The 23126-nt window shown below is 36.4% G+C and overlaps 1 protein-coding gene across 1 annotated transcript in view; it reads right to left on the bottom strand.

Annotated features, from left to right (window-relative positions):
* The window catches only part of PCDH15 (protocadherin related 15), a 1792715-nt gene that overhangs the window by 116797 nt on the left and 1652792 nt on the right, over positions 1–23126 (bottom strand). Inside the window, exon 30 of the mRNA XM_055560763.1 lies at positions 4985–5112. Within this exon, the coding sequence (XP_055416738.1) occupies positions 4985–5112 (128 nt within the window). The remainder of the gene's footprint in view (positions 1–4984; positions 5113–23126) is intronic.

Here is a 23126-nt window from a genome sequence, read left to right as displayed (position 1 = left end):
TGTCAGGTCCATGAATCAAGGCAAATTGGAAATGGTCAAACAGGAGATGGCAAGAGTGAACATTAACATTCTAGGAATCAGCGAAATAAAATGGACTGGAATGGGTGAATGTAATTCAGATGACCATTATATCTACTACTGCAGGCAGGAATCCCTTAGAAAAAATGGAGTAGCCATCATGGTCAACAAAGGAGTCTGAAATGCAGTACTTGGATGCAATCTCAAAAATGACAGAATGATCTCTATTTGTTTCCAAGGTAAACCATTCAATATCACAGTCATCCAAGTCTATGCCCCAACTAGTAATGCTGAAGAAACTGAAGTTGAATGGTTCTATGAAGATCCACAATACCTTTTAGAACTAACTCTCCAAATATATATCCTTTTCATTATAGGGGACTGGAATGCAAAAGTAGGAAGTGAAGAAACACCTGAAGTAACAGGCAAATTTGGCCTTGGAATATGGAGTGAAGCAAGGCAAAGACTAATAGAGTTTTGCCAAGAAAATGCACTGGTCATAGCAAACACCCTCTTTCAACAACACAAGGGAAGACTCTACACATGGACATCACCAGATGGACAACACCGAAATCAGATTGATTATATTTTTTGCAGCCAAAGAAAGAGAAGCTCTATACAGTCAGCAAAAACATGACCAGGAGCTGACTATGGCTCAGATCATGAACTCCTTATTGCCAAATTCAGACTGAAATTGAAGATAGTAGGGAAAACCACTAGGCCATTCAGGTATGACCCAAATCAAATCCCCTATGATTATACAGTGGAAGTGAGAAATAGATTTAAGGGACTAGATCTGATAGATAGAGTGCCTGATGAACTATGGAATGAGGTTCGTGACATTGCACAGGAGACAGGGATCAAGACAATCTCCATGGAAAAGAAATGCAAAAAAGCAAAATGGCTGTCTGGGGAGGCCTTACAAATAGCTGTGAAAAGAAGAGAAGCAAAAAGCAAAGGAGAAAAGGAAAGATATAAACATCTGAATGCAGAGTTCCAAAGAATAGCAAGGAGAGATAAGAAAGCCTTCCTTAGCAATCAGTGCAAAGAAATAGAGGAAAACAACAGAATGGGAAAGACTAGAGATCTCTTCAAGAAAATTAGAGATACCAAGGGGACATTTCATGCAAAGATGGGCTTGATAAAGGACAGAAATGGTATGAACCTACCAGAAGCAGAAAGAAGAGGTGGCAGGAATACATGGAAGAACTGTACAAAAAAGATCTTCATGAAAAGATAATCATGATGGTGTGATCACTGACCTAGAGCCAGACATCCTGGAATGTGAAGTCAAGTGGGTCTTAGAAAGCATCACTACGAACAAAGCTAGTGGAGGTGATGGCATTCCAGGTGAGCTATTTCACATCCTGAAAGATGATGCTATGAAAGTGCTACACTCAATATGCCAGCAAATTTGGAAAACTCAGCAGTGGCCACAGGACCCAATCCCAAAAAAGGCAATGCCAAAGAATGTTCAAACTACCGCACAATTGTACTCATCTCACACGCTAGTAAAGTAATGTTCAAAATTCTCCAAGCCAGGCTTCAGCAATATGTGAACCGTGAACTTCCAGATGTTCAAGCTGGTTTTGGAAAAGGCAGAGGAACCAGAGATCAAATTGCCAACATCCACTGGATCATTGGAGAGTTCCAGAAAAACATCTATTTCTGCATTATTGACTACGCCAAAGCCTTTGACTGTGTGGATCACAAGAAACTGGAAAGTTCTGAAAGAGATAGGAATACCAGACCACCTGACCTGCCTCTTGAGAAACCTATATGCAGGTCAGGAAGCAAAAGTTAGAACTGAACATGGAAGAGCAGACTGGTCCAAATAGGAAAAGGAGTACATCAAGGCGTCACCCTGATTATTTAACTTCTATGCAGAGTACATCATGAGAAACGCTGGGCTGGTAGAAGCACCAGCTGGAATTAAGACTGCCAGGAGAAATATCAATAACCTCAGATATGCAGATGACACCACCCTTATGGCAGAAAATAAAGAGGAACTAAAAAACCTCTTGATTAAAGTGAAAGAGGAGAGTGAAAAAGTTGGCTTAAAGCTCAACATTCAGAAAACGAAGATCATGGCATCTGGTCCCATCACTTCATGGGAAATAGATGGGGAAACAGTGTCAGACTTTATTTTTCCGAGCTCCAAAATCACTGCAGATGGTGACTGCAGCCATAAAATTAAAAGACGCTTACTCCTTGGAAGGAAAGTTATGACCAACCTAGATAGCATATTGAAAAGCAGGTCCGTCTAGTCAAGGCTAAGGTTTTTCCTGTGGTCATGTGTGGATGTGAGAGTTGGACTATGAAGAAAGCTGAGCGCCAAAGAATTGATGCTTTTGAACTGTGGTGTTGGAGAAGACTCTTGAGAGTCCCTTGGACTGCAAGGAGATCCAACAACTCTATTCTGAAGGACATCAGCCCTGGGATTTCTTTGGAAGGAATGATGCTAAAGCTGAAACTCCAGTACTTTGGCCACCTCATGCAAAGAGTTGACTCATTGGAAAAGACTCTGATGCTGGGAGGGATTGGGGGCAGGAGGAGAAGGGGATGACAGAGGATGAGATAGCCGGATGGCATCACTGACTCGATGGATGTGAGTCTGAGTGAACTCCGGGAATTGGTGATAGACAGGGAGGCCTGGCGTGCTGGGATTCATGGGGTCGCAAAGAGTTGGACACGACTGAGTGACTGAACTGAACTGAACTATATACTTCCATTAGCATAAGCGGTCATATAAAAATCTACAGAGGCATTCTATTCATAGCAGCACTTAATAGTTGATCACTCCCTCTTTCATCAATTTAGTTCTCATGAAGCTCAGGGACTCGACATTTTCCTACTATTCCTGTTACCTCACGGGAGCTATATCTCAGCATCAGTTGCTGAATCCTCTTCCAGATCTCTAAGTTTTGACTTCCCAAGGATTAGCCTTTGGGACTTTTTTCCACCTACACCCATTTTCTTGATATCATGATTTCAATCTGGTCTATGATTTCTTTCCTTACTCTAAATCAATATCTGTAACTGTCCTGCAAGAATCATACTTGCATATGGAAAAGGCTCAGAAACATACAATTTCCAAAAATGAACTCTTGATTTCTGCACCACAGTACCTGAGGGAGTAATGGGGACCTGTGTAATGGGGACCTGTTCAGAACAAAACCCTTTGAGTCATCCTTGATTTTCTCTAATGCACCACATATTAATATAATACATCAGCAAATCCTTTTGGCTTTCTTTTTATTTTCTTCTTATCATCTTCACTTTCTACCACCATGGTTTAAGCCTGGACTAGTGATGCATTGGGCTCTGTTTCTACTCTTGTCTATAACACTGTGTACCTTTCCCCACTCCTCACCCTGCACAGCATTCAAAATAATCCCTTTGTATTGGATTATGTCACACTTCTAGACAGAACCATTCAAAGACTTTCGTTCAAAATACATCAAGGATAAAAACCATATCCTAGGCCTGGGCTGCATTTCCAGTCTCATCCCCAGCCAGGCTTTTTAGTCACATTGAATTCCAAATTTCCTCCATCTTTAGAGACTTTGCTTCAGAATGCCCAGAATGCATCTTACCTAGAAACACACAAGTCTCGCTCTTCACATGACATTGGATCTATAATTTGTTTCTGCTACTAGTTTGTTTGCATTATCAGGGTGAGGAATTTGGGGGTCTTTGTTCGTTTGATTATTTTTCAGTTGCTCTATGTCCAGCTTCTAGAACAATGCAGACTATAATCATTCAAAAATTATTTACCAACTAAATGGATGGACTGAATCAATCCTTTATAAGACTAAACTGTAAAATAATATAAACATCATCAACAAAGGACTGTTATTTGTTAATCATAGTACAAATTGGATATAATGTGTTGGCTTAAATTTGTAGACCAATTTTAGTTATAACTGGTGATTCAAATCAAGAATCAGAATCTGGCACTGTGAAAGAGATATTTTGCAAGTACACACACATATACTTTATTTGCTTGAATTTTCTTTCTTATTTAAGAATGTTTGTAAGATGATAAAAATCACATGTAAGGAGAGCTCAATCATGATGATCCTGATAATAGGGAAAGAAAGGCAGTAATATACTCATGTGCCAAACGAGAAGCAATCAACAGCTGGATTTTCTTAGAGATATTTCGTTTTTATGTTTTTACATTAATAGCTATTTTAAAATTTGATCATTAAAATAGCTTCAGAAAAATAACTCTAATAAAGTCTTATAGCATATAAAATTTCCCTTAGCCAAATGCAATATTTACAAATTTATTTCTTAGTTATAAAACATTCTTCAAATTTATGTATTGCTAACTATTGAACACATATTTGGTAATTAACTAAAGAAAAATTTTAAATTAGCAACTTTAATCTTAGATGTTGTATTTTTAAACTACCACAAAATGAGCAAAATATTTCTGACCTATGAAGGTTTTTAAAAATCTTTACCAAAGTACTGATGTTAGTAGCATTAATTTTCACATTGATTTAACTAACATTTTGAATTTTTAAAAATAATTGATAAAAAAATACAAAATTTATTTCATTACTTCTTCAATTAGAAAATAGCAATTTTATATTTGCTATAAGACTCCATTCTGAGAATCTTTGGAATTATTTTAAATCAAACCTTAATATAAAAGGCATACAAATCTATTAGGTAAACATACATCTTAATATTTTATTCTATGTAAAATATCATAAGAAATTTGTTTCTATTTTTATAGTGAAAATAAAGCACAAAAGTTACTCAGCATTCACCTCATAATTAATCTGTATTTAGTTTGACTAATTAAACTCATATATCTGTAAGCTTCAGATTTTCATTTAAACAATGCAAGTATGCATTCAGTTAATATAAATTATATGGCTATAGTTTATTTGCAAAATGTGAGCTATTTGTTTTCACTTTTAATTCTGTATCCTAACAAATGTTCTCATACCTTAACTCTTAGCACAGAAGCAAACATCCTTGCATCTTCAGACACACCTCCAATGTAGAATTTTTTCTGAAACACTGGGGGATGATCATTTTCATCCTGAATCTCAATATACACTTTAGCTGTATTGCCTGGAAGATAACAAATAAGATATATTTTATTGACGGTTACTCACTGGAAAAAGATGGAGTGGAGTAGACACATACTTTTTTTTTTTTTTTTTTGGAACAATGTAAATAACTTAATTCCGATAGTCATTCCTATTTGGCATGCTTAATATCCTATACCCACAGAGGACACTGATAATGATGTTTCTGGAATCATGATGTTAAATTGCTGCTATTTCTTTTAATTATAATGTCTTCTTAATTTATTTCACTGGGTTTAATAGGCACTAAAGTATTGTGTTTTGCTAATTTTAATAAAACAACTCAACCATTTGTATTCAGAATTACTTCACACACATTATCAAATTACATCAAGATAACACAAATATATTAAACAACTTATGAAATAATAAAGTCTGCTATAAATTTTAAAAATTTATTCTTCAGTATGTAACTAGCAGTGATATTTTCTTAGCTTAAAGTGCAGCATGTATATGTAGCATGTGTGTGCATGCTCAGCCACATCCCACTCTGCTACCTTATGGACTAGAGCCCACCAGCTCCTCTGCTCATGGTATTCTCCAGGCAAGGATGCTGGAGTAGGTTGCCATGCCCTTCTCTGGGGGATCTTCCTGACCCAAGGATCAAACCCATGTCTCCTGTGTCTCCTGCATTGCAGGTGGATTCCTTACTGCTGAACCACCCAGGAAGCCTGTATATGTACATACGTAGTATATACATGTATATACTGCATATATATGTACGTATATAGTATATGTACATATATAGTATATACATGTGTAACATATATATATATATACACACACATACAGTATACAATGATTGGGTGAGGGACTTATTCCCACCAAGGGAAAACAAGTTTTACTGTGTATCATAGACTATGCTGCATTTATTGAAAAAGATATAAGTGGAGAGATGAGTATTATAATGCTTATAAATACTGGGTTTTATAATTTAAACCACATTAAACATACAATAAGGGATACATTTCTTCATCACGTGTTTAATTTCACTCCTTCAATCATCACACCTTTAAGGAAAAGACCTTTTATTAGTGCATAAATAACCATTTAACAAAGAATCTGATAAAAATAACTTACAAATTAGGTAAAAAGAGGAACATGTGGTAAGCATTTTGTAAAATGCAGATTTAAATTACAAAAAATATTCTGATGTACCTAAGTAAACTTTTCTCATGCATTTCATGTAGGATCAAATATAGTGCAACTGATCTACAAACTATTAGGCACACCTGGCTTTTATTACTTTATTGTATCCTCAACCATAACAAATTAACATGAAGCTACTGGCACAGTGGGTAGATCATAGGTGTATAATATTTCTGTGTCGACTGAATAAATGAATGAATAATCTTCATTAGCCTTATAAGAATTTAGAAATGGGCACCTTTTTGCTTGACTTGGGAAAGATCAGTGAGACAAGAGAATTAATTCCAGAATTTTACCACTGTCTTGCTGCTACTCATTTAGTTTCTCTAGTTGTCTCTTTCCCACCATTCCTAAACTGGACAAGCTAGAATCAAAGAGAAAAATGTGCTAGGCCAACAGGGAAGGATACCAGCAAGGACGTAAGGATGGCAGACTGCTTTTCTATCCTGCAGCGCCAGGGCTCTGAATTGCACGCTGGCCAGCCACCAACAGAGTTCATCCAAAATGACACCCATTTTCATCTTAGTGGCAAACAATTTTTAACCTCTGGAATCAAAGTTGAGTTCTACATTTGACAATTAAAGAAAAATAGTGAATCTTAAACTACAAGTGAAGATCTAATGGTCAACATGGTGATGATACTTAATGATACTATACTATGTACTCATATCTACTAAGAGAGTAGATTTAACATGTTGTTACCACACACACACACACACACACAACACAAACACTGCTTTTGTGAGTTAATGGATGTGATAACTAACTTGTGGTATGCATTTCACAGTATATATGTATGTGGCCCATTGGTAAATAATCCACCTGCCAATGAAAGAGGCTCCAGTTCAATCCCTGGATTGGGAAGATCCCCTGGAGAAAGAGTCGCAAACCACTCCAGTATTCTTGCTGGGAAATCCCATGGACAGAGGAGCCTGGCGGGCTATAGTCCATGAGGTCACAAAGAGTTGGACATAATTTAATGACAAAGCAATAGCAATGTATATCAAAACACCGCATTTTACAACTTAAATATACACAGTTAAATTTGTCCATTATATCTGAAGAAAGCAGGGGGGTGGGGTGGAAATTATGATGTATCTAATCAAAGAATACAAGATAAATGGTGACAAGTCCAAAAATAATGAAATGCACCCCTACAGTTTAATCACTAGAATAGTATTCACTTAGATTTCCTGATTAATTAGCATACAATATACATGACACAGTAAATTTCTGAAGCTTGCACACTTTGACTGAGTGTGAGGACTAAGGACTGTATCATGATCTTGCATCTAATTTGATTTTTGATTTATTACTAAGGCAGAAATTTGGAAGCAACTCTAATTTAAATTCACTTAAGTCTACTATTCACCTCCATGAGTATTTCCAGAATCTTTTATTTTCTCCATATTATATCCTTTATTTAAGGTAGTTATGAAGCACATAACAAAAAAGAAAGATGCAGAAAGGAGTGCAGATGAAGACAGTACAGTGGTATTGATAAAATGGATAAGAGAATGTTGTGAGGACAACACAAATGCATGATGACCTAATACCCTCTTGTAGTCTCCCTTTTGGTTGGTGAGACATGAAAAACTCCCAATGAGAACCAAGGAAGATGAAAAATTATAAGCTGGATGAAAGATTTATTTGGCAAGAGTTTTGGTTAAAAGACATTGTAGCCCTCTATGCATTTTGGTGCCCAGTGCCTCATTTCCCTTCCTTCACTGACACTCTTTTTCTCCAATTGTATGAGACAATATTTTCTTTAGGCAGCACCTTTGGGTTCAGCAAGTCAAGAAGTTCCAGAAGTGATCCTTTATGTAAGGAAAAGTGATCTACCTTTATGGGATTTATTAGTTTAAAGAAAGAAAACAGAGCTACTAAGAAGTAAAGCTAAGAAAAAGAAGTATGAGTCAGAATACAAAACTCCTTGAATAGATCTGTTCTATTTTAGACATCCAAAATAAGCTGAAAAAGGTTCAGAAGAGTAACAGAGTAAAAATATCACTAATGCTGGGCTTCCCTTGTGGTCCAGTGGTGCAATTCAGAGGACACCCCTCCAATCCCTGGTCCAGGAAAAGTCCATATGCCTGAGAGCAACTAAGCCTAAGAGCCACAACCGCTGAGCCCACACACTGTAACTACTGAAGCCTCTGTGCCCAGAGCCTGTGCTCTGCAACAAGAGAAAGCACTGAAGCGAGAAGCCTGCGCACCACAATGAAGAGTATCCCCCGCTTGCCACTACTAGACTATGCTTTTAAAGACCAAATTTGGTTTGGATTTTTCCCTTTCCTTTCTAACAATTAATTTTGTGCTATTAGCTTTCTCTTGTTGTTATTTAAGTGCTAAGTTGTATCAGACTCTTTTGTGGTCCCACAGGCTTTAACCCACCAGGCTCCTCTGTCTATGGGATTCTCCAGACAAGAATACTAGAGTGGGTTGGTATGTTCCCCTCTTCAGAATTTTCTCGACTCAGGGACTGAACCAGAGTCTCCTGCACCCCTTCATTGGCCAGCATTTTTTTTTAACCATTAGTGCCACCTAGGAAGCCCTTCTATCCACACGACCAACCTATTGCCTATGTTGCATTGGGTTCTTATAAAATACTTTCTAAGTAATGATTCAAGGAGTAAAAGCAATGGTTCTTAACTATGATTAATTTTGCCCATCCAAAGATGTTTTTGGTAGTGATATCTGCAGAGGATGAGGCAGTGGGGAGAGTGATACTAGAATTTAGTTGATAATGGCCAAAGATGCTGAGAAATACCCCGTGATGAATAGGACATGCCTCTATGACAGAAAATTATCTAGCCCCAAATGTGAATAATGATGAGATTGAAAAAATGATGAGAGAGCGAAAGAGATTAGAAGAATAAAAATAAAATGGAAAGTTTTTGCAAATATATAACAAAACCCTCTCCTGAAGCCATGTACATGCACATGTCTTGCACAAAGGACTGAATTAAAATGGGTAAAATGAGCTGCAATTATTTGATAAAACATTATCACCATTTTCACTGAGTTCTTTAAAGTCAGAGATTCAATCCTGTTCATCTCCACTCCTATCATTGCTTATTGATAGTGGCACCTGCTCCTGATATTCCCTCAGTGTGAATGCTCTAAACTTCAGTCTTACATCTAATTATTTCTAGCATACATATATCAAAGAGGTATTGATTATCATACTTGGGAATTAAAGAGCTTAGTCTGAAAGAAAACACACCAGACTAGACTGAATCCAAGGATGGTGCTTTTCTTATTGTTAAATATTCTACACAATGTAACACATTAAACTGATTTTTTGAACTGTATCATAATGTGATTCTATTGCAGAGAACTTTAAACAATGCTTGGATTACCATACTTATGTATTTTGTACTTTGTTGGTGCCAAAAAGTCAAAGTTAAATCCTTCTTAAATTGCGCACACACACACACACACACACACACACCCCTAACTTTTATGCTATTTTTACTGTAATGCTATTATTGTACTTTATTTACTGTAAAATTAAATTTTAGAAGCACATAATAGGTATTTAATAAACGTGGAATTAACTAAAATTGCTACCAAATCCCTACCTGGTGTTTACTTAAATAAAATTAATCACTATATTTCATCCCCATAAATGAGATGATACATATTTAAGCCCTGAAAAATAATAGTGCCAAACAACTGCATATTGTTTTAAGAATGAGTATCTCTCTTAAAGATAACAGTTGTTTTAGGTTTAATATTAGGAAAATATTAAATCTAAAGTTGGTGATTTGATCAAGCCATCTCATTCTCTGTTGCCCCTTTATTCTTTAACCCTCAATCTTTCCCAGCATCAGGGTCTTTTCCAATGAGTCAACTCTTTGCATCAGGTTGCCAAAGTATTGGAGCTTCAGCATTAGTCCTTCCAAAGAATATTCAGGACTGATATCCTTTGGGATTGACTGGTTGGATCACCTTGTAGTCCAAGGGGCTCTCAAGAGTCTTCTCCAACACCACAGTTCAAAAGTGTCAATTCTTCAGTGCTCAGCTTGCTTTATGATCCAGCTCTCACATCCATACATGACTACTGGAAAAACCATAGCTTTGAGTATATGGTTTTGTCAGCAGAGTGATGTCTTTGCTTTTAATATGCTGTCTAGGAAGCATTATTACCAACAAAGCTGGTGGAATGGTGATAGAATTCCAGCTGTGCTATTTCAAATACTAGAAAATTATGTTGTTAAAGGGATGCACTCAATATGTTAGCAAATTTGGAAAACTGAGTAGTGGTCACAGGACTGGAAAAAGTCAGTTTTTGTTTCAATCCTGAGGAAAGGCAATGCCAAAGAATGTTTGAACTACCACACTTTTGAGCTCATTTCACATGCTAGCAAGGTAATGTTCAAAATCCTTCAAGGTAGGCTTCAGCAGTATATGAACCAAAAACCTCCAGATATATAAGCTGGGCTTTGAAAAGGCAGAGGAACAAGAGGTTAAATTGCCACTCTACATTGGATTAAAAAAAAAAAAATCAAGAGAATTCCAGAAAAACATTTTCTGCTTCATTGACTATGCTAAACTTCTGGCTATGTGGATCACAACAAACTGTGGAAAACTCTTAGAGACAGAAATATCAGACCACTTTACCTGTCTCCTAAGAAACCTGTATGCAGGTGAAGAAGCAACAGTTAGAATCAGCCATGGAACAACAGACTGATTCCAAACTGGAAAGAAGTACAAGGCTGTATATTGTCACCCTGCTTATTTGACTTCTATGCAGAGTACATCATGGGAAATGCTGGGTTGGATGACTCAAGCTGGAATCAAGATTGATGGTAGAAATATCAATAACCTCAGGTATGCAGATGAATACCATGGGAGTTGGTCATGGACAGGGAAGCCTGGTGTGCTGCAGTATATGGGGTTGCAAAGTGTCAGACATGACTGAGTGACTGAACTGAACTGAACTCCTTGGAAGGAAAACTATGACAAACCTAGACAGCAAGTTTTTTAACATCACTTTGCTATGAAAGGTCTGTGTAGTCAAAGCTCTGTTTTTTCCCAGTAGCCATGTACAGATATGAGAGTTGGAGCATAAAGAAGGCTGAGTGCTTAAGAGTTGATCCTTTTGAATTATGGTGCTGGAGAAGACTCTTAAGAGACCCTTTGACTGCAAGGATATCATACCAATCAACCCTATAGGAAATCAACTCTGAATATTCATTGGAAGCTCTGATGCTGAAGCTTAAGCTCCAAAACTTTGGCCATCTGATGGGAACGGGTGACTCATTGAAAAAAAAAAAAAAAAAAGAAACCTTGATGCTGGGGAAGATTGAAGACAGGAGGAAAAGGGGGCAACAGAGGATAAGATGGATGGATGGCATCACTGACTCAATGGGCATGAGTTTGAGAAAACTCAGGGAGATAGTGAAGGGGTAACAAAGTCTGGCATGCTACAGTCCATGGGGTCACAAAGAGTCAGACACTACTTAGCAACTGAATAACGAACAAATCTAAAATCATTCAGAATTCCATGGACTATAGTAACTTCCTTTTTGTTCCTCTGCCCTAATTTATATTCCAGATAAATGATTGTTTCTAGAGATAAAGTAAGATATAAGAACAAAAGGATCATCTAAGATAAGCATTTAATCTGACTCTACTAAGGGGTTTATAGTTATTCACTAAGATAATAGAGTTTGAATAAAAAATATATAGGAAATATGATATAGTTTGTCTATTATATGGAATTAGGAGGAATATAATATATTTACATGATTTTTTGAAAAATAAATTATTAAGTATGTTAGAATGAGAAAAGTCCCTATTTCTTATTTCTCAGCTTTTTTCTCTGCAGGAATTATTCTTAGTCATACTTATATACACTGTTTATTTTAAATAGCTAGGCAGCAAGAGAAACTGAATATTTTGAGGTTCATTTGAATGATATTTTAATTTAATTTAATGTAAATTCACTTTTGCCTGATTTTAATTGCTTGTATCTAAAACATACCTTTTTGTGTATGTGTTTGTGAAAGGTTAACAGCTGAACTAAAGTTATAACAGTATGTAACTACTGGCTTCAAAACCTTATGCTTGGATTTAACATACACTTGATTTTTAGCTAAGTCTTTTAGTGAAGAAAATGATGACATTGATAATTTCACTATAGTGATGAGATAACACGAGAGTAATATTCTAAACATTAATTAAAGTTTGGCTTTGTGTCCACATTAACATAGTTTTCTCATTAGGAAAATTTAATAAACTTAGTTTCCCTATAAACAGTAACCATCAACATAGAAGCTAAGAATGCAATATTATTTCTTTTCACTGGTTTTGCTTACCATTTTGTGATAATCTCTGAAAGCAAACTGATGCATTTTAAAGCATTTGCAAGGGAATGATGATGACTTTTAGCTCAGTGTTTTTCCATGCAAAATAATCAGGCACTATTTTAATTTATTTGTATCTATTAAATTCCAGCTCTCTCCACAAAAACAGCTTAATAGAGAAGCCATAAGGACCGATAAAACTTCTGTAGTGGTGAACTGGGAAATAAACACATTTAAGCACAAGTTGTGGAGCCAGAGCTTGGGTGAGACGCCAGTAATATTCCATGTATACAGTATGACCTTACATGTGTTATTTACCCTTTATGAGCTAAGTTTCTCAACAATAACAAGGTAGTAAAGTATATATAAGGGCTTCCCTGGTGGTTCAGATGGTAAAGAATCTGTCTTCAATGCAAGAGACCTGAGTTTGGGTCAGGAAGATCCTCTGGAGAAGGGAATAGCAATCAACTCTAGTATTCTTGCCTGGAAAATTCCATGGATGGAGGAAAGTTCCATGAATGGAGGATCCCTGAGGGCTTTACAGTCCATGGGTCGTAAAGAGGCAGACACAACTGAGTGACTTTCACATGCACACATACAATTATATTTAAGTAACTGAATTAAATAAACAAATATATGTAAAGCATTAAATTCATCACGGTCTCACTATATCAAATATGTCTGAGTTTCCTGACTTTCAAGATAAGAGAGAGAAAGTATTATTACTATTGTTATTTTCTGAATGAGGAAGAATAGCAATTTTATGAAATTGAAAAATAATTCCTAGCATTGAATTACAAAATAAAATTGTTTCATGTGGGATATTATATAAGAAATATTAAAGAATGTAGTGGGAAAATACATATACTTTTACTGCAAATAGAAGAATTTAAATAGTATAAAAACTCTTGGGAGACAGTAAAAGTGCTATATTAATTATGCATAGTTTTGTTTATATGGCAAGACTATAGATTTGTGAAAAATTCATTTAAAAATGTCAACAGTCTTTGAGAAAGACATACACTACAATATTTGATGTAAAAATACTCTGTGGACATACAAACTTAAAAAGAATTATTTTACCCTGAAATGCAAAGTAATAGCTGAGAAAAAAATAATTATGCTTGAATAGACCATTAAATGAAATTTGTATTTTAGACACATAGTCAAAAACAAAAGTATGTATTTAAGCCCAAAGTTATTTTACTTAAATAGAAGCAATAGTTGATGAATTTGGTAAATTATATAAATAAACACTTAATATATAAATAAACATTCTTATATAAATAATATATAAATAAACATTTTTATAAAAATAAACACTCTTAGATGAACAAAGAAAAGAAATAGAGGAAAACAATAGAATGGGAAAGGCTAGAGGTCTCTTCAAGAAAATTGGAGATACCAAGGAAACATTTCATGCAAGGATGGGCATTATAAAGATAGAAACTGAAGAACCTAATAGAAGTAGAAGAGATTAAGAAGTGACAAGAATATACAGACAAACTATAAAAAAAAAAGTCTTAATGATCCGGATAACTATGATGATGTGTTCATTCACCTAGAGCCAGACATCCTGGAGAATGAAGTTATGTGGGCCTTAGGAAACATTACTATGAACAAAGCTAATGGAGGTGATAGAATTTCCAGCTGAGGTATTTCAAATCCTAAAAGATGATGCTGTTAAAGTCCTGCACTCAATATGTCAACAAATTTGGAAAACTCAGCAGAGGTCACAGGACTGGAAGTCAGTTTTCATTCCAGTCCCAAAGAAGAACAATGCCAAAGAATGTTAAAATTACCATACAATTGCACTCATTTCACATGCTAACAAGGTAATGCTCAAAATCCTTCAAGTTAGGCTTCAGTACTACATGAACCAAGAATTCCAGATGTACAAGCTGGATTTAGAAAAGGCAGAAGAACCAGAGATCAAATTGCCAATATCCGCTGGACTGTACAAAAAGCAAGGGAATTCCAGAAAAAAAAAAAGAACATCTACTTCTGCTTCATTGACTACTCTAGAGACTTTGACTATGTGAATCACACAAAAAAAACGGAAAATTCTTAAGGATCTGGGAATACCAGACCACCTTACCTGTCTTATGAGAAACCTGTATGCAAGTCAAGAAGCAACAGCTAGAACCAGGCATGGAACAACTGACTGATTCTAAATTGTGAAAGCATTATGATAAGGCTGTATATTGTCACCCTGCTTATTAACTTATAAGCAGAGTACATCATGAGAAATGATGGACTTAATGAATCTATGAGCTAGGATCAAGATTACTAGGAGAAATATCAACAATATCAGATATTCAGATGTATACCACCCTAAAGGCAAAGAGGAACTAAACAGCCTCTTGATGAAGGTGAAAAAGGAGAGTGAAAAAGCTGACATGAAACTCAACATTAAAAAGCTAAGATCATGGCATCCAGTCCCTTCATGGCAAATAGAAGAGGAAAAAGTGGAAGCAGTGACAGATTTTCTTTCCCTGAAATCACTTGATGATAACTGCAGCCATGAAATAAAGATGCTTGCTCCTTGGGAGGAAAGCGTATTAAAAAACAGTGACATCTTTCAAAAAATATTCACATAGTCAAAGCTATGGTTTTTCCAGTAGTCATGTATGGATGTAAGAGTTGGACCATAAAGAAGAGTCAATGCTGAAAAAATTGATGTTTTTGAATTGTGGTGCTGGAGAAGACTCTTGAGAGTCCCTTGGACAGCAAGGAGATCAAACCAGTCAATCCTAAAGGAAATAAACCCTGAAAATTCACTGGAAAGTTTGTTGATGAGGCTGAAGCTCCAATATTTTGGCCACCTGATTTGAACATCCAACTCTTTGGAAAAGACCCTGATTCGGGGAAAGATTGAAGACGAAAGGAGCAGCAGAAGATGAGAAGTTCAGATAGTGTCACTGACAAAATGGTCATGAATTTGAGCCAACTCTGGGAGATAGGGGAGGACAGAGGAGCCTGACATGCTGCAATCCATGGGTTGGCAAAGAGTCAGACACAACTTAAAAACTGAACAGCAACAAAAACAAACAAAAGAAACAAGCCAACAAACAAGAAGATTGTATCTTGAAAGTGCAATGTACCAAGCACTTGACAAAGTACATTGGCTGTAATGACGAATGTTAAATAGGCAGTCTTGAATCATCATACATGTCCCTAAATACACCTGATAGCCCCTTCTCATACCCACAAACACTCAACAGAAAGCAACATTACATTATCTTTTTCTTGAGATTTTACAGGAGTTTTGTCTAAAAACGTAGTATAAAATTCATCAAGAAGACATTAATAAGTCAACTCTGGCTTACCATATTTTGACAGAAGGAAAGAGAAATGCATTTTTCTTTTTTGAATATTCTCTCTGTATTAGTCCATGTACTGGCTCTTTTGTTTACATGATCTCTTTAAAACCTTTTAAATCATCCATGAAGTAGATTATCATTTCTGCTTTTCAGATAAATTAAAAGTTAATGAAATTAAGTCCCTGTAATAAGGAAGAGCTAGACTTAATACCCAAACTTGGCTAAAATTCATACTCCAGTCTCTTTTCATAATAAAAATAAGATTTTTAATAAAAACAAGACAACTGTCCATTAGAGACCAGAGATCATTTCCCACCAGTTTCCAGAATACAGGCAAGCAGATAGTAGAAACCAAATCAAATGTTTCTGAATAAACAGATAATTCTATTTCAAAGGGCAGGCTATCTCAGTCAACCCTTCTATGTCAGCCTGAGTAATGAGTAATGATTTGAAGGATTTATAAATGTCTACTGTGCTGCTGAAGAAAAAGAAAAAAATAACATTCTGAATAATGTTAAAGCAACACAGGGAGAAAGTTCTTTTTGATGCAAAGAAAGTATGAGCAGAACATCCGTTTCCTATTTCTTTATAAATTAATGGCTTACAACAATGTAAATGTATTATCTTAGAGTTCTACAGGCCAGAGTAGTATCATTGGGCTAAAGTTAATATGTGAGCAGGTCTACACTGATTTCTGGAGGCTCGAGGAGTATATCTGTTTTGTTGCCTTTTCTAGCTTCTTGAATCTGCCTGCCTGCACTCCTTGGTTCATGGTCTCCTTCCACCTTCAAAGCTAGTGATGGCTAATTGAGTCCTTCTCATGCTGCATCACTCTGACCCTGAACAGTCCTATCTTATGTCAATTATAAGGACTTTTGTAATCACATTGGAGTCACCTAGATAACCCAAATAACTGCACCATCTCAAATCTTTAATCACACCTGGGAAGTCCTTTGGCCTTTAAAGGTGACATATGGCAGAAAGTGAAGAGGAACTAAAAAGCCTCTTGATGAAAGTGAAAGAGGAGAGTGAAAAAGTTGGCTTAAAGCTCAACATTCAGAAAACGAAGATCATGGCATCTGGTCCCATCACTTCATCGGAAGTAGATGGGGAAACAGTGGAAACAGCGTCAGACTTTATTTTTGGGGGCTCCAAAATCACTGCAGATGGTGACTGCAGCCATGAAATTAAAAGACGCTTACTCCTTGGAAGGCAAGTTATGACCAACCTAGATATCATATTGAAAACCAGAGACATTACTTTGGCAACAAAGGTCCGTCTAGTCAAGGCTATGGTTTTTCCAGTGGTCATGTATGGATGTGAGAGTTGAATTGTGAAGAAAGCTGAGCACTGAAGAATTGATGCTTTTGAAGTGTGGTGTTGGAGAAGACTCTTGAGAGTCCCTTGGACTGCAAGGAGATCCAACCAGTCCATCCTAAAAGAGATCAGCCCTGGGATTTCTTTGGAAGGAATGATGCTAAAGCTGAAACTCCTTGGCCACCTCATGCGAAGAGTTGACTCATTGGAAAGGACTCTGATGCTGGGAGGGATTGGGGGCAGGAGGAGAAGGGGACGACAGAGGATGAGATGGCTGGATGGCATCACTGACTCGATGGACATGAGTTTGAGTGAACTCTGGGAGATGGTGATTGACAGGGAGGCCTGGCGTGCTGCGATTCATGGGGTTGCAAAGAGTTGGACACAACTGAGTGATTAAACTGAACTGAACTGATTCAATTAATTCCAAGGATTAAGATATGGGCATGGAGAAGGGAACATTTTTTTCTGTCTACACCAGTCATATTACTGCTTTTGTTAAAAAATGTAAAATTAAGAGACTATTTTTATGAAACAGAAAAGTTTTAGGATGCTTAGAGATGACAAATTTAGTGAAAGCAAAGTGCTGTGATATGGCAAACATGAGAGTTTTTTATAATTTTCTTTTATGCACAAAAAATATTATTGACTCTGGTAACTAATTGTAGTTATGGACCAAATTGTGTCTTCCCCACGTTCTTTTGTGGGGACTTAGCTCCAAATGTGATTTTGAGACAGGACCATTATGGAAGTAATTCAGGTTAAATGACGTTGTAAGTGTGAAGCTCTGATCCAAAAGGACCGCTGCTGCTGCTGCTGCTAAGTCGCTTCAGTCGTGTCCGACTCTGTGTGACCCCATAGACGGCAGCCCACCAGGCTCCCCTGTCCCCAGGATTCTCCAGGCAAGAACACTGGAATGGGTTGCCATTTCCTTCTCCAATGCATGAAAGTGAAAAGTGAAAGTGAAGTCGTTCAGTCGTGTCCAACCCTCAGCGACCCCATGGACTGCAGCCCACCAGGCTGCTCCGTCCATGGGATTTTCCAGGCAAGAGTACTGGAGTGGGGTGCCATTGCCTTCTCTGTCCAAAGGACTAGTATCCTTTTAAGAAGAAACAGCAGAAAGCTAGTGCTCTTTCTTGCTGCCTTCCTCTCTCTCTCTCTATCCTGTCTTTGTCTCTCTATCTCTATTCAACTCTTTCTGTGAGGACACAGAGAGAAGATGGTCATCCACCATCCAAGAAGAGAGGTGACACCAGAAACCAACCCTGATACACCTTGATCTTGAACTTCCAGCCTCCAGAAATGTGAGGAAAAAATTTCCTTTGCTTAAGCCATATAGTCTATGGTATTTCCTTATGGCGTTCCAAGCAGACTAGCACAATAATAATAGTAGTTACTTAATAATTGAGAAGTTCCTGAGCTAAAAGTTTTCAGTGCATCATTTCACCTTATTCCCATAATGCTCAGTCACTTCAGTTGTGTCCAACTCTTTGCAATCCCATGGATTGTAGCCTGCCAGGCTCTTCTGTCCATGGGATTTTCCCTCCAATAATACTGGAGTGGGTTGCCATGCCCTCCTCCAGGGGATCTTCCCAGTCCAGCAATCAAAGCCATGCCATCTGTGTCTCTTACATCGCAGGAGGATTCTTTACTGCTAAGCCACTGGGGAAGCCCTTATTCCCATAATAATCCACTGTTATTGATTATCCACATTTTATTGGTGAAGGAACAGGGGTTGGAAGGATTAAATGATATGTCTAAGATTACACAAGTAGGAAAAGGCAGAAAAGACTTTCATCCAAAACTTGTCTTCTTACCAGAGACAATACATATTCTTAACCATTTCACTTTGGGGCCTTCCTTCAGTTTGGCAAAAACATCACAATATTGTAATTATCCTCCAATTAAAATAAATAAATTAATTAAAAAATAATTAATTGCAAAATTATGCTGAGGATCTAAAAAAGCAGGAGAGAAGCCATTTGAAAAAAAAATAATCCTGTGCTGTGCTGTGCTATGCTTTGTCACTCAGTCATGTGCAACTCTTTGTGACCCCATCAACTGTAGCCCATCAGGCTCCTCTGCCCATCAGGATTCTCCAGGCAAGAATACTAGAGTGGGTTGCTATGCCTTCCTCCAGGGGATCTTCCCAACCCAGGAATAGAACCCAGATAACACAATCCTAAGCCTTTCTGAAGTTTGTGATTTGTGGGGAGTGGGTCAGGACAGTTTGTGCCAATTAGCATAAAATTTTTCTTTAGGTATTAGGTTTTTAGAAACTTCTATGTGTAAGAACAATGAGAAAGTAACATTTTACTAGGGAATTTCTACATTTTAATAAATCCCCTGGAGGCTGAGAATATAGAGTGATAGATGGGAACAGGGTAATCAAACCTACTTTTTAACTACATCAGGAAATTGTTGACAAGCTGTGTAGATAATCTGGCTTAGCTTAAAACTGCTCAATGAAGTGCTTCTATATATATATCCCTCCCTGAAAATATCCTATCTCCTTACTTCATGACAGCTTGAGGCAAAGTAGAAACACCATGGATTTAAAAGGAGAATTTTTTTTCCAATATACTTTTGTACTTTTGGACTGATTTTGAACAGGGACAAAGACCTGCCTCCTTATCTATAATCTATAAAAAAACAATATGATTATTTTGGTGATTAAATGTTATTATGAATAGATTATGTGCTTATCATCACCATAAAAATATAAAGCATTAGAGTTGTAAAAATTAAAAAGTGATTTGGCATTCATGCTGTTTTCAAAATATTTGCATGGTGAGCAAACTATGTCAAAGTATACACAACAATACCCATGTATACAATATATGTACATGTTAGGATAAGTATATGTGAGATAATAAGAAAATATAGATATATAGATCAATATCTGTGCCTGGTTCTTGATGCAGAGCTCCTAAAACTCCTGTAAGTAAAGGTACTAGGAGGATCTTTTGTTCTAACATTTAGTGTTTGATTTTGGTACCTGACATACAGATCCTAAGACCCCTGTAATTTTCTGAGTGATAAGAATCTCTGACACTGAATTCCTAAATCCCTTGGAATTTTCTAGGGGGATAGGTGATAGGAATCTCCATTGGTTCTAATGAGGTGACCTTGGTGGGCTCCCGGAAGGATGCTGGTCACCAGAAAGACCAAGCCACGATTAGAAGTTTGGAACCTAAACCATCATGTACACAAAAATTAAAAAAAAAAAAAATTGAAATAAACTTCATTGGTTCCTTTCATCTCTTGCAGCTAAAATGTCTGGAGAGATACCAGGTGAATCTACTTTTTCTGCATTAACAAGTCCTGGATGATGCTTGTTAAGTCTATGCTTTTCCCCCTAAAATCAAATGAGTTTGCTTACTCGTTTGCTTGTTTATCTATGTATTTCTCCAGGCACTATGTGATTTAGTTGTGAAGACTTAACCAAAAAGGAATGATCAAAAAGAAAAGTGACCTTGCAAAAGCAGAATCTAATTATTCTTTATCTGTATATATTTGCTTAGTTTATTAGCCATTTGGTACACAGTATATTTAATAATTAGATTTTTTCAGAAATTGTAGAGGTAATATAAGGTGAAAGAATTTAACTACAACTATTTAGTGCAATGAACAAGCTACATTTAGCCCTTAGAAAGTACCTGATAAATATGTGTCAAAAGAGGGTCATAGTTCTTGCAATATGTCACTAAATTCAAGAATTATAATCTTCTCCAAAACATCTGATAAGAAAAGGTAATTTTTGATGCCACATGCATTTGTAACTTTCAAAGTTCAAGTAATCAAACACTTAAATTTTTAAGCAACGTTCATAGTAAAAAGTGAAAATACATTTTCATTATGACAGAATATGAAATCTAGCTCTATAAATTTCAAATAATATGCTACTCCTCTATACCTGTCCTCACACTGCCTACCTTAGCATTTCATTTAACCACATTTGGGCCCAAATTTATTTTTGAAAAGGTTAGTAGAATGTTCTTGATTTGTCTGCCTAACATCCCTTCGTCCCTTATTTTGGACATTGAACTCCATCTTTTTCCCCTTGGATTACTGTACTTCCCTTTTCCATGTGCTGTTGGTGGAATTGTCAACCACAGTGCTCTGTACCCTAGTCTTACCCTAGTCTCAACTCAGGCTAGTTAGATTCTCCCCTGTAGGCAATGTTTGAGCTTCAAAGTCCATGACCCCAGCTGTCTTGATGATACTGCTCAAAATGCAGTGTTTTGAGTTGCTAAGACTGCTGAAGCTTTTTTTGTCCTTTCTTAGATCTCATTCAGCTTTTCCTTTGATCGGCACAAGCCACCAAGTATCCTAATGAGAAGTTCTTTTTAGTATAAGTCAGTAAGAGGTTTTTCTGTTGTTTCTAACCAAGTAAACATTCCAAGTACAAGTGGAAAGACCAATTTAGTCAATATCAGGGGATGGGGACCATACTTCCCTACCTACAGAAAAAGTTTGGATTTTCCATCCCAAGGAACCAAAACACATTATAAACTGTAAATTTTCCTTGCTACCTACAGAAACACTGTCAATCAAATTAATGGTACTCAATCTAGAGTCCAAAAGAAGTCATGACTATAATCCTAACAGTCAGGACTACAACCATTGTTTATACAAAGAGCATAGAAACATATGAACTCTGTGTATACAATAATCTGTAGGAGGAAATGAAAGTACTTTAAGTATGTGATTCCTGCATTTTTAAGTGTCACTCAAATGTCAGAGCTACTAACAATAAAATAATAATTATAGTTTTTTCATTAGGTGTTTCTAGTGTTCTCATAGGTAAGTACTTTGCAGACATCATTTTGCTTAAAATTCTCAAAGAACCTAAGAGGCAGAGACATATTTATCTTCATATAATGTTGAAGATTCTAAAGCTTAGAAAAATTAGTAAAGATCAAAGCTATGTCTGGAACCCAGGCCTGCCTTATACCAAAGTCAGGAATCTTAAGCAATTTATTGTATTAGATTTCTCGGTAACTGCCTTTTTTCCTGCTGTTCTACTAAAGTTATTTTGAGATGTTTAATTGTTAAATACCTGATTTCTAATGTTTTTCTTAATAAATATTTTTTATAGAATTTCCATTTACCTCTTGTCTTTTAACTTCATGTACATCTTACACTTATGGAGTATCATCTAATAGGAATCTTCCATAAATGAATTTGAGCTGCTGGACTGGTTAGAGTCTCTAACTGTCTTCTGCATTTTAACAGAATATAAACATAGCAATCTCTATCAGGGAATCTTGATGGCAAGCATACAACATAAATTAATAACTGGCAACAGACTTTCAAAATTGAAAGTGACAGCACTTAATGATTTCCTTTAAATTGCTTGTCTGTAATTATTCATTATTCTTAAGATATTACACAAGGGACTAGTTAGGTTAATATACCAAGAGGGAGAAAAAACAGGAACCAAGATAGATTAATTGAACTTATAAACATTCTGGGGGATAAAAAATAAATTAGCTTCAGGAGAAGAATTGACTACTAAACTTGTGTTTTGACAACGATTAAAAAGAATGACAGGCTAAATTGATATTTCTTACACCTGAAACAAAATTCTCAGTTTCTACTTTTAAATTTACGTTCTGTGTAAGTTAAACCAAAATGGATACCTCATAAAATATAAATATGAATAAAATCAGGAATATTTATGAATACACTAAATTTTAAAATTATGTTTACTGTGTAGATTTTACCAAGAAATCTTTGATTTATTACAGTTTCATTTCATCCACATACAGGTCTCCTCTATTTATTTGACATTAGCTATAGTCACTGTGACCCACTCCAGTGTCCTTGCCTGGAGAATCCCAGGGACGGGGGAGCCTGTTGGGCTGCCGTCTGTGGGGTCGCACAGAGTC

The sequence above is a fragment of the Bubalus kerabau genome, chromosome 22 (genome assembly GCF_029407905.1).
Source record: "Bubalus kerabau isolate K-KA32 ecotype Philippines breed swamp buffalo chromosome 22, PCC_UOA_SB_1v2, whole genome shotgun sequence".
Classification (NCBI taxonomy): Eukaryota; Metazoa; Chordata; class Mammalia; order Artiodactyla; family Bovidae; genus Bubalus; species Bubalus kerabau.
Note: the sequence above shows the minus strand (reverse complement) of the source record. Positions and strands in the feature narration are given on the sequence as shown.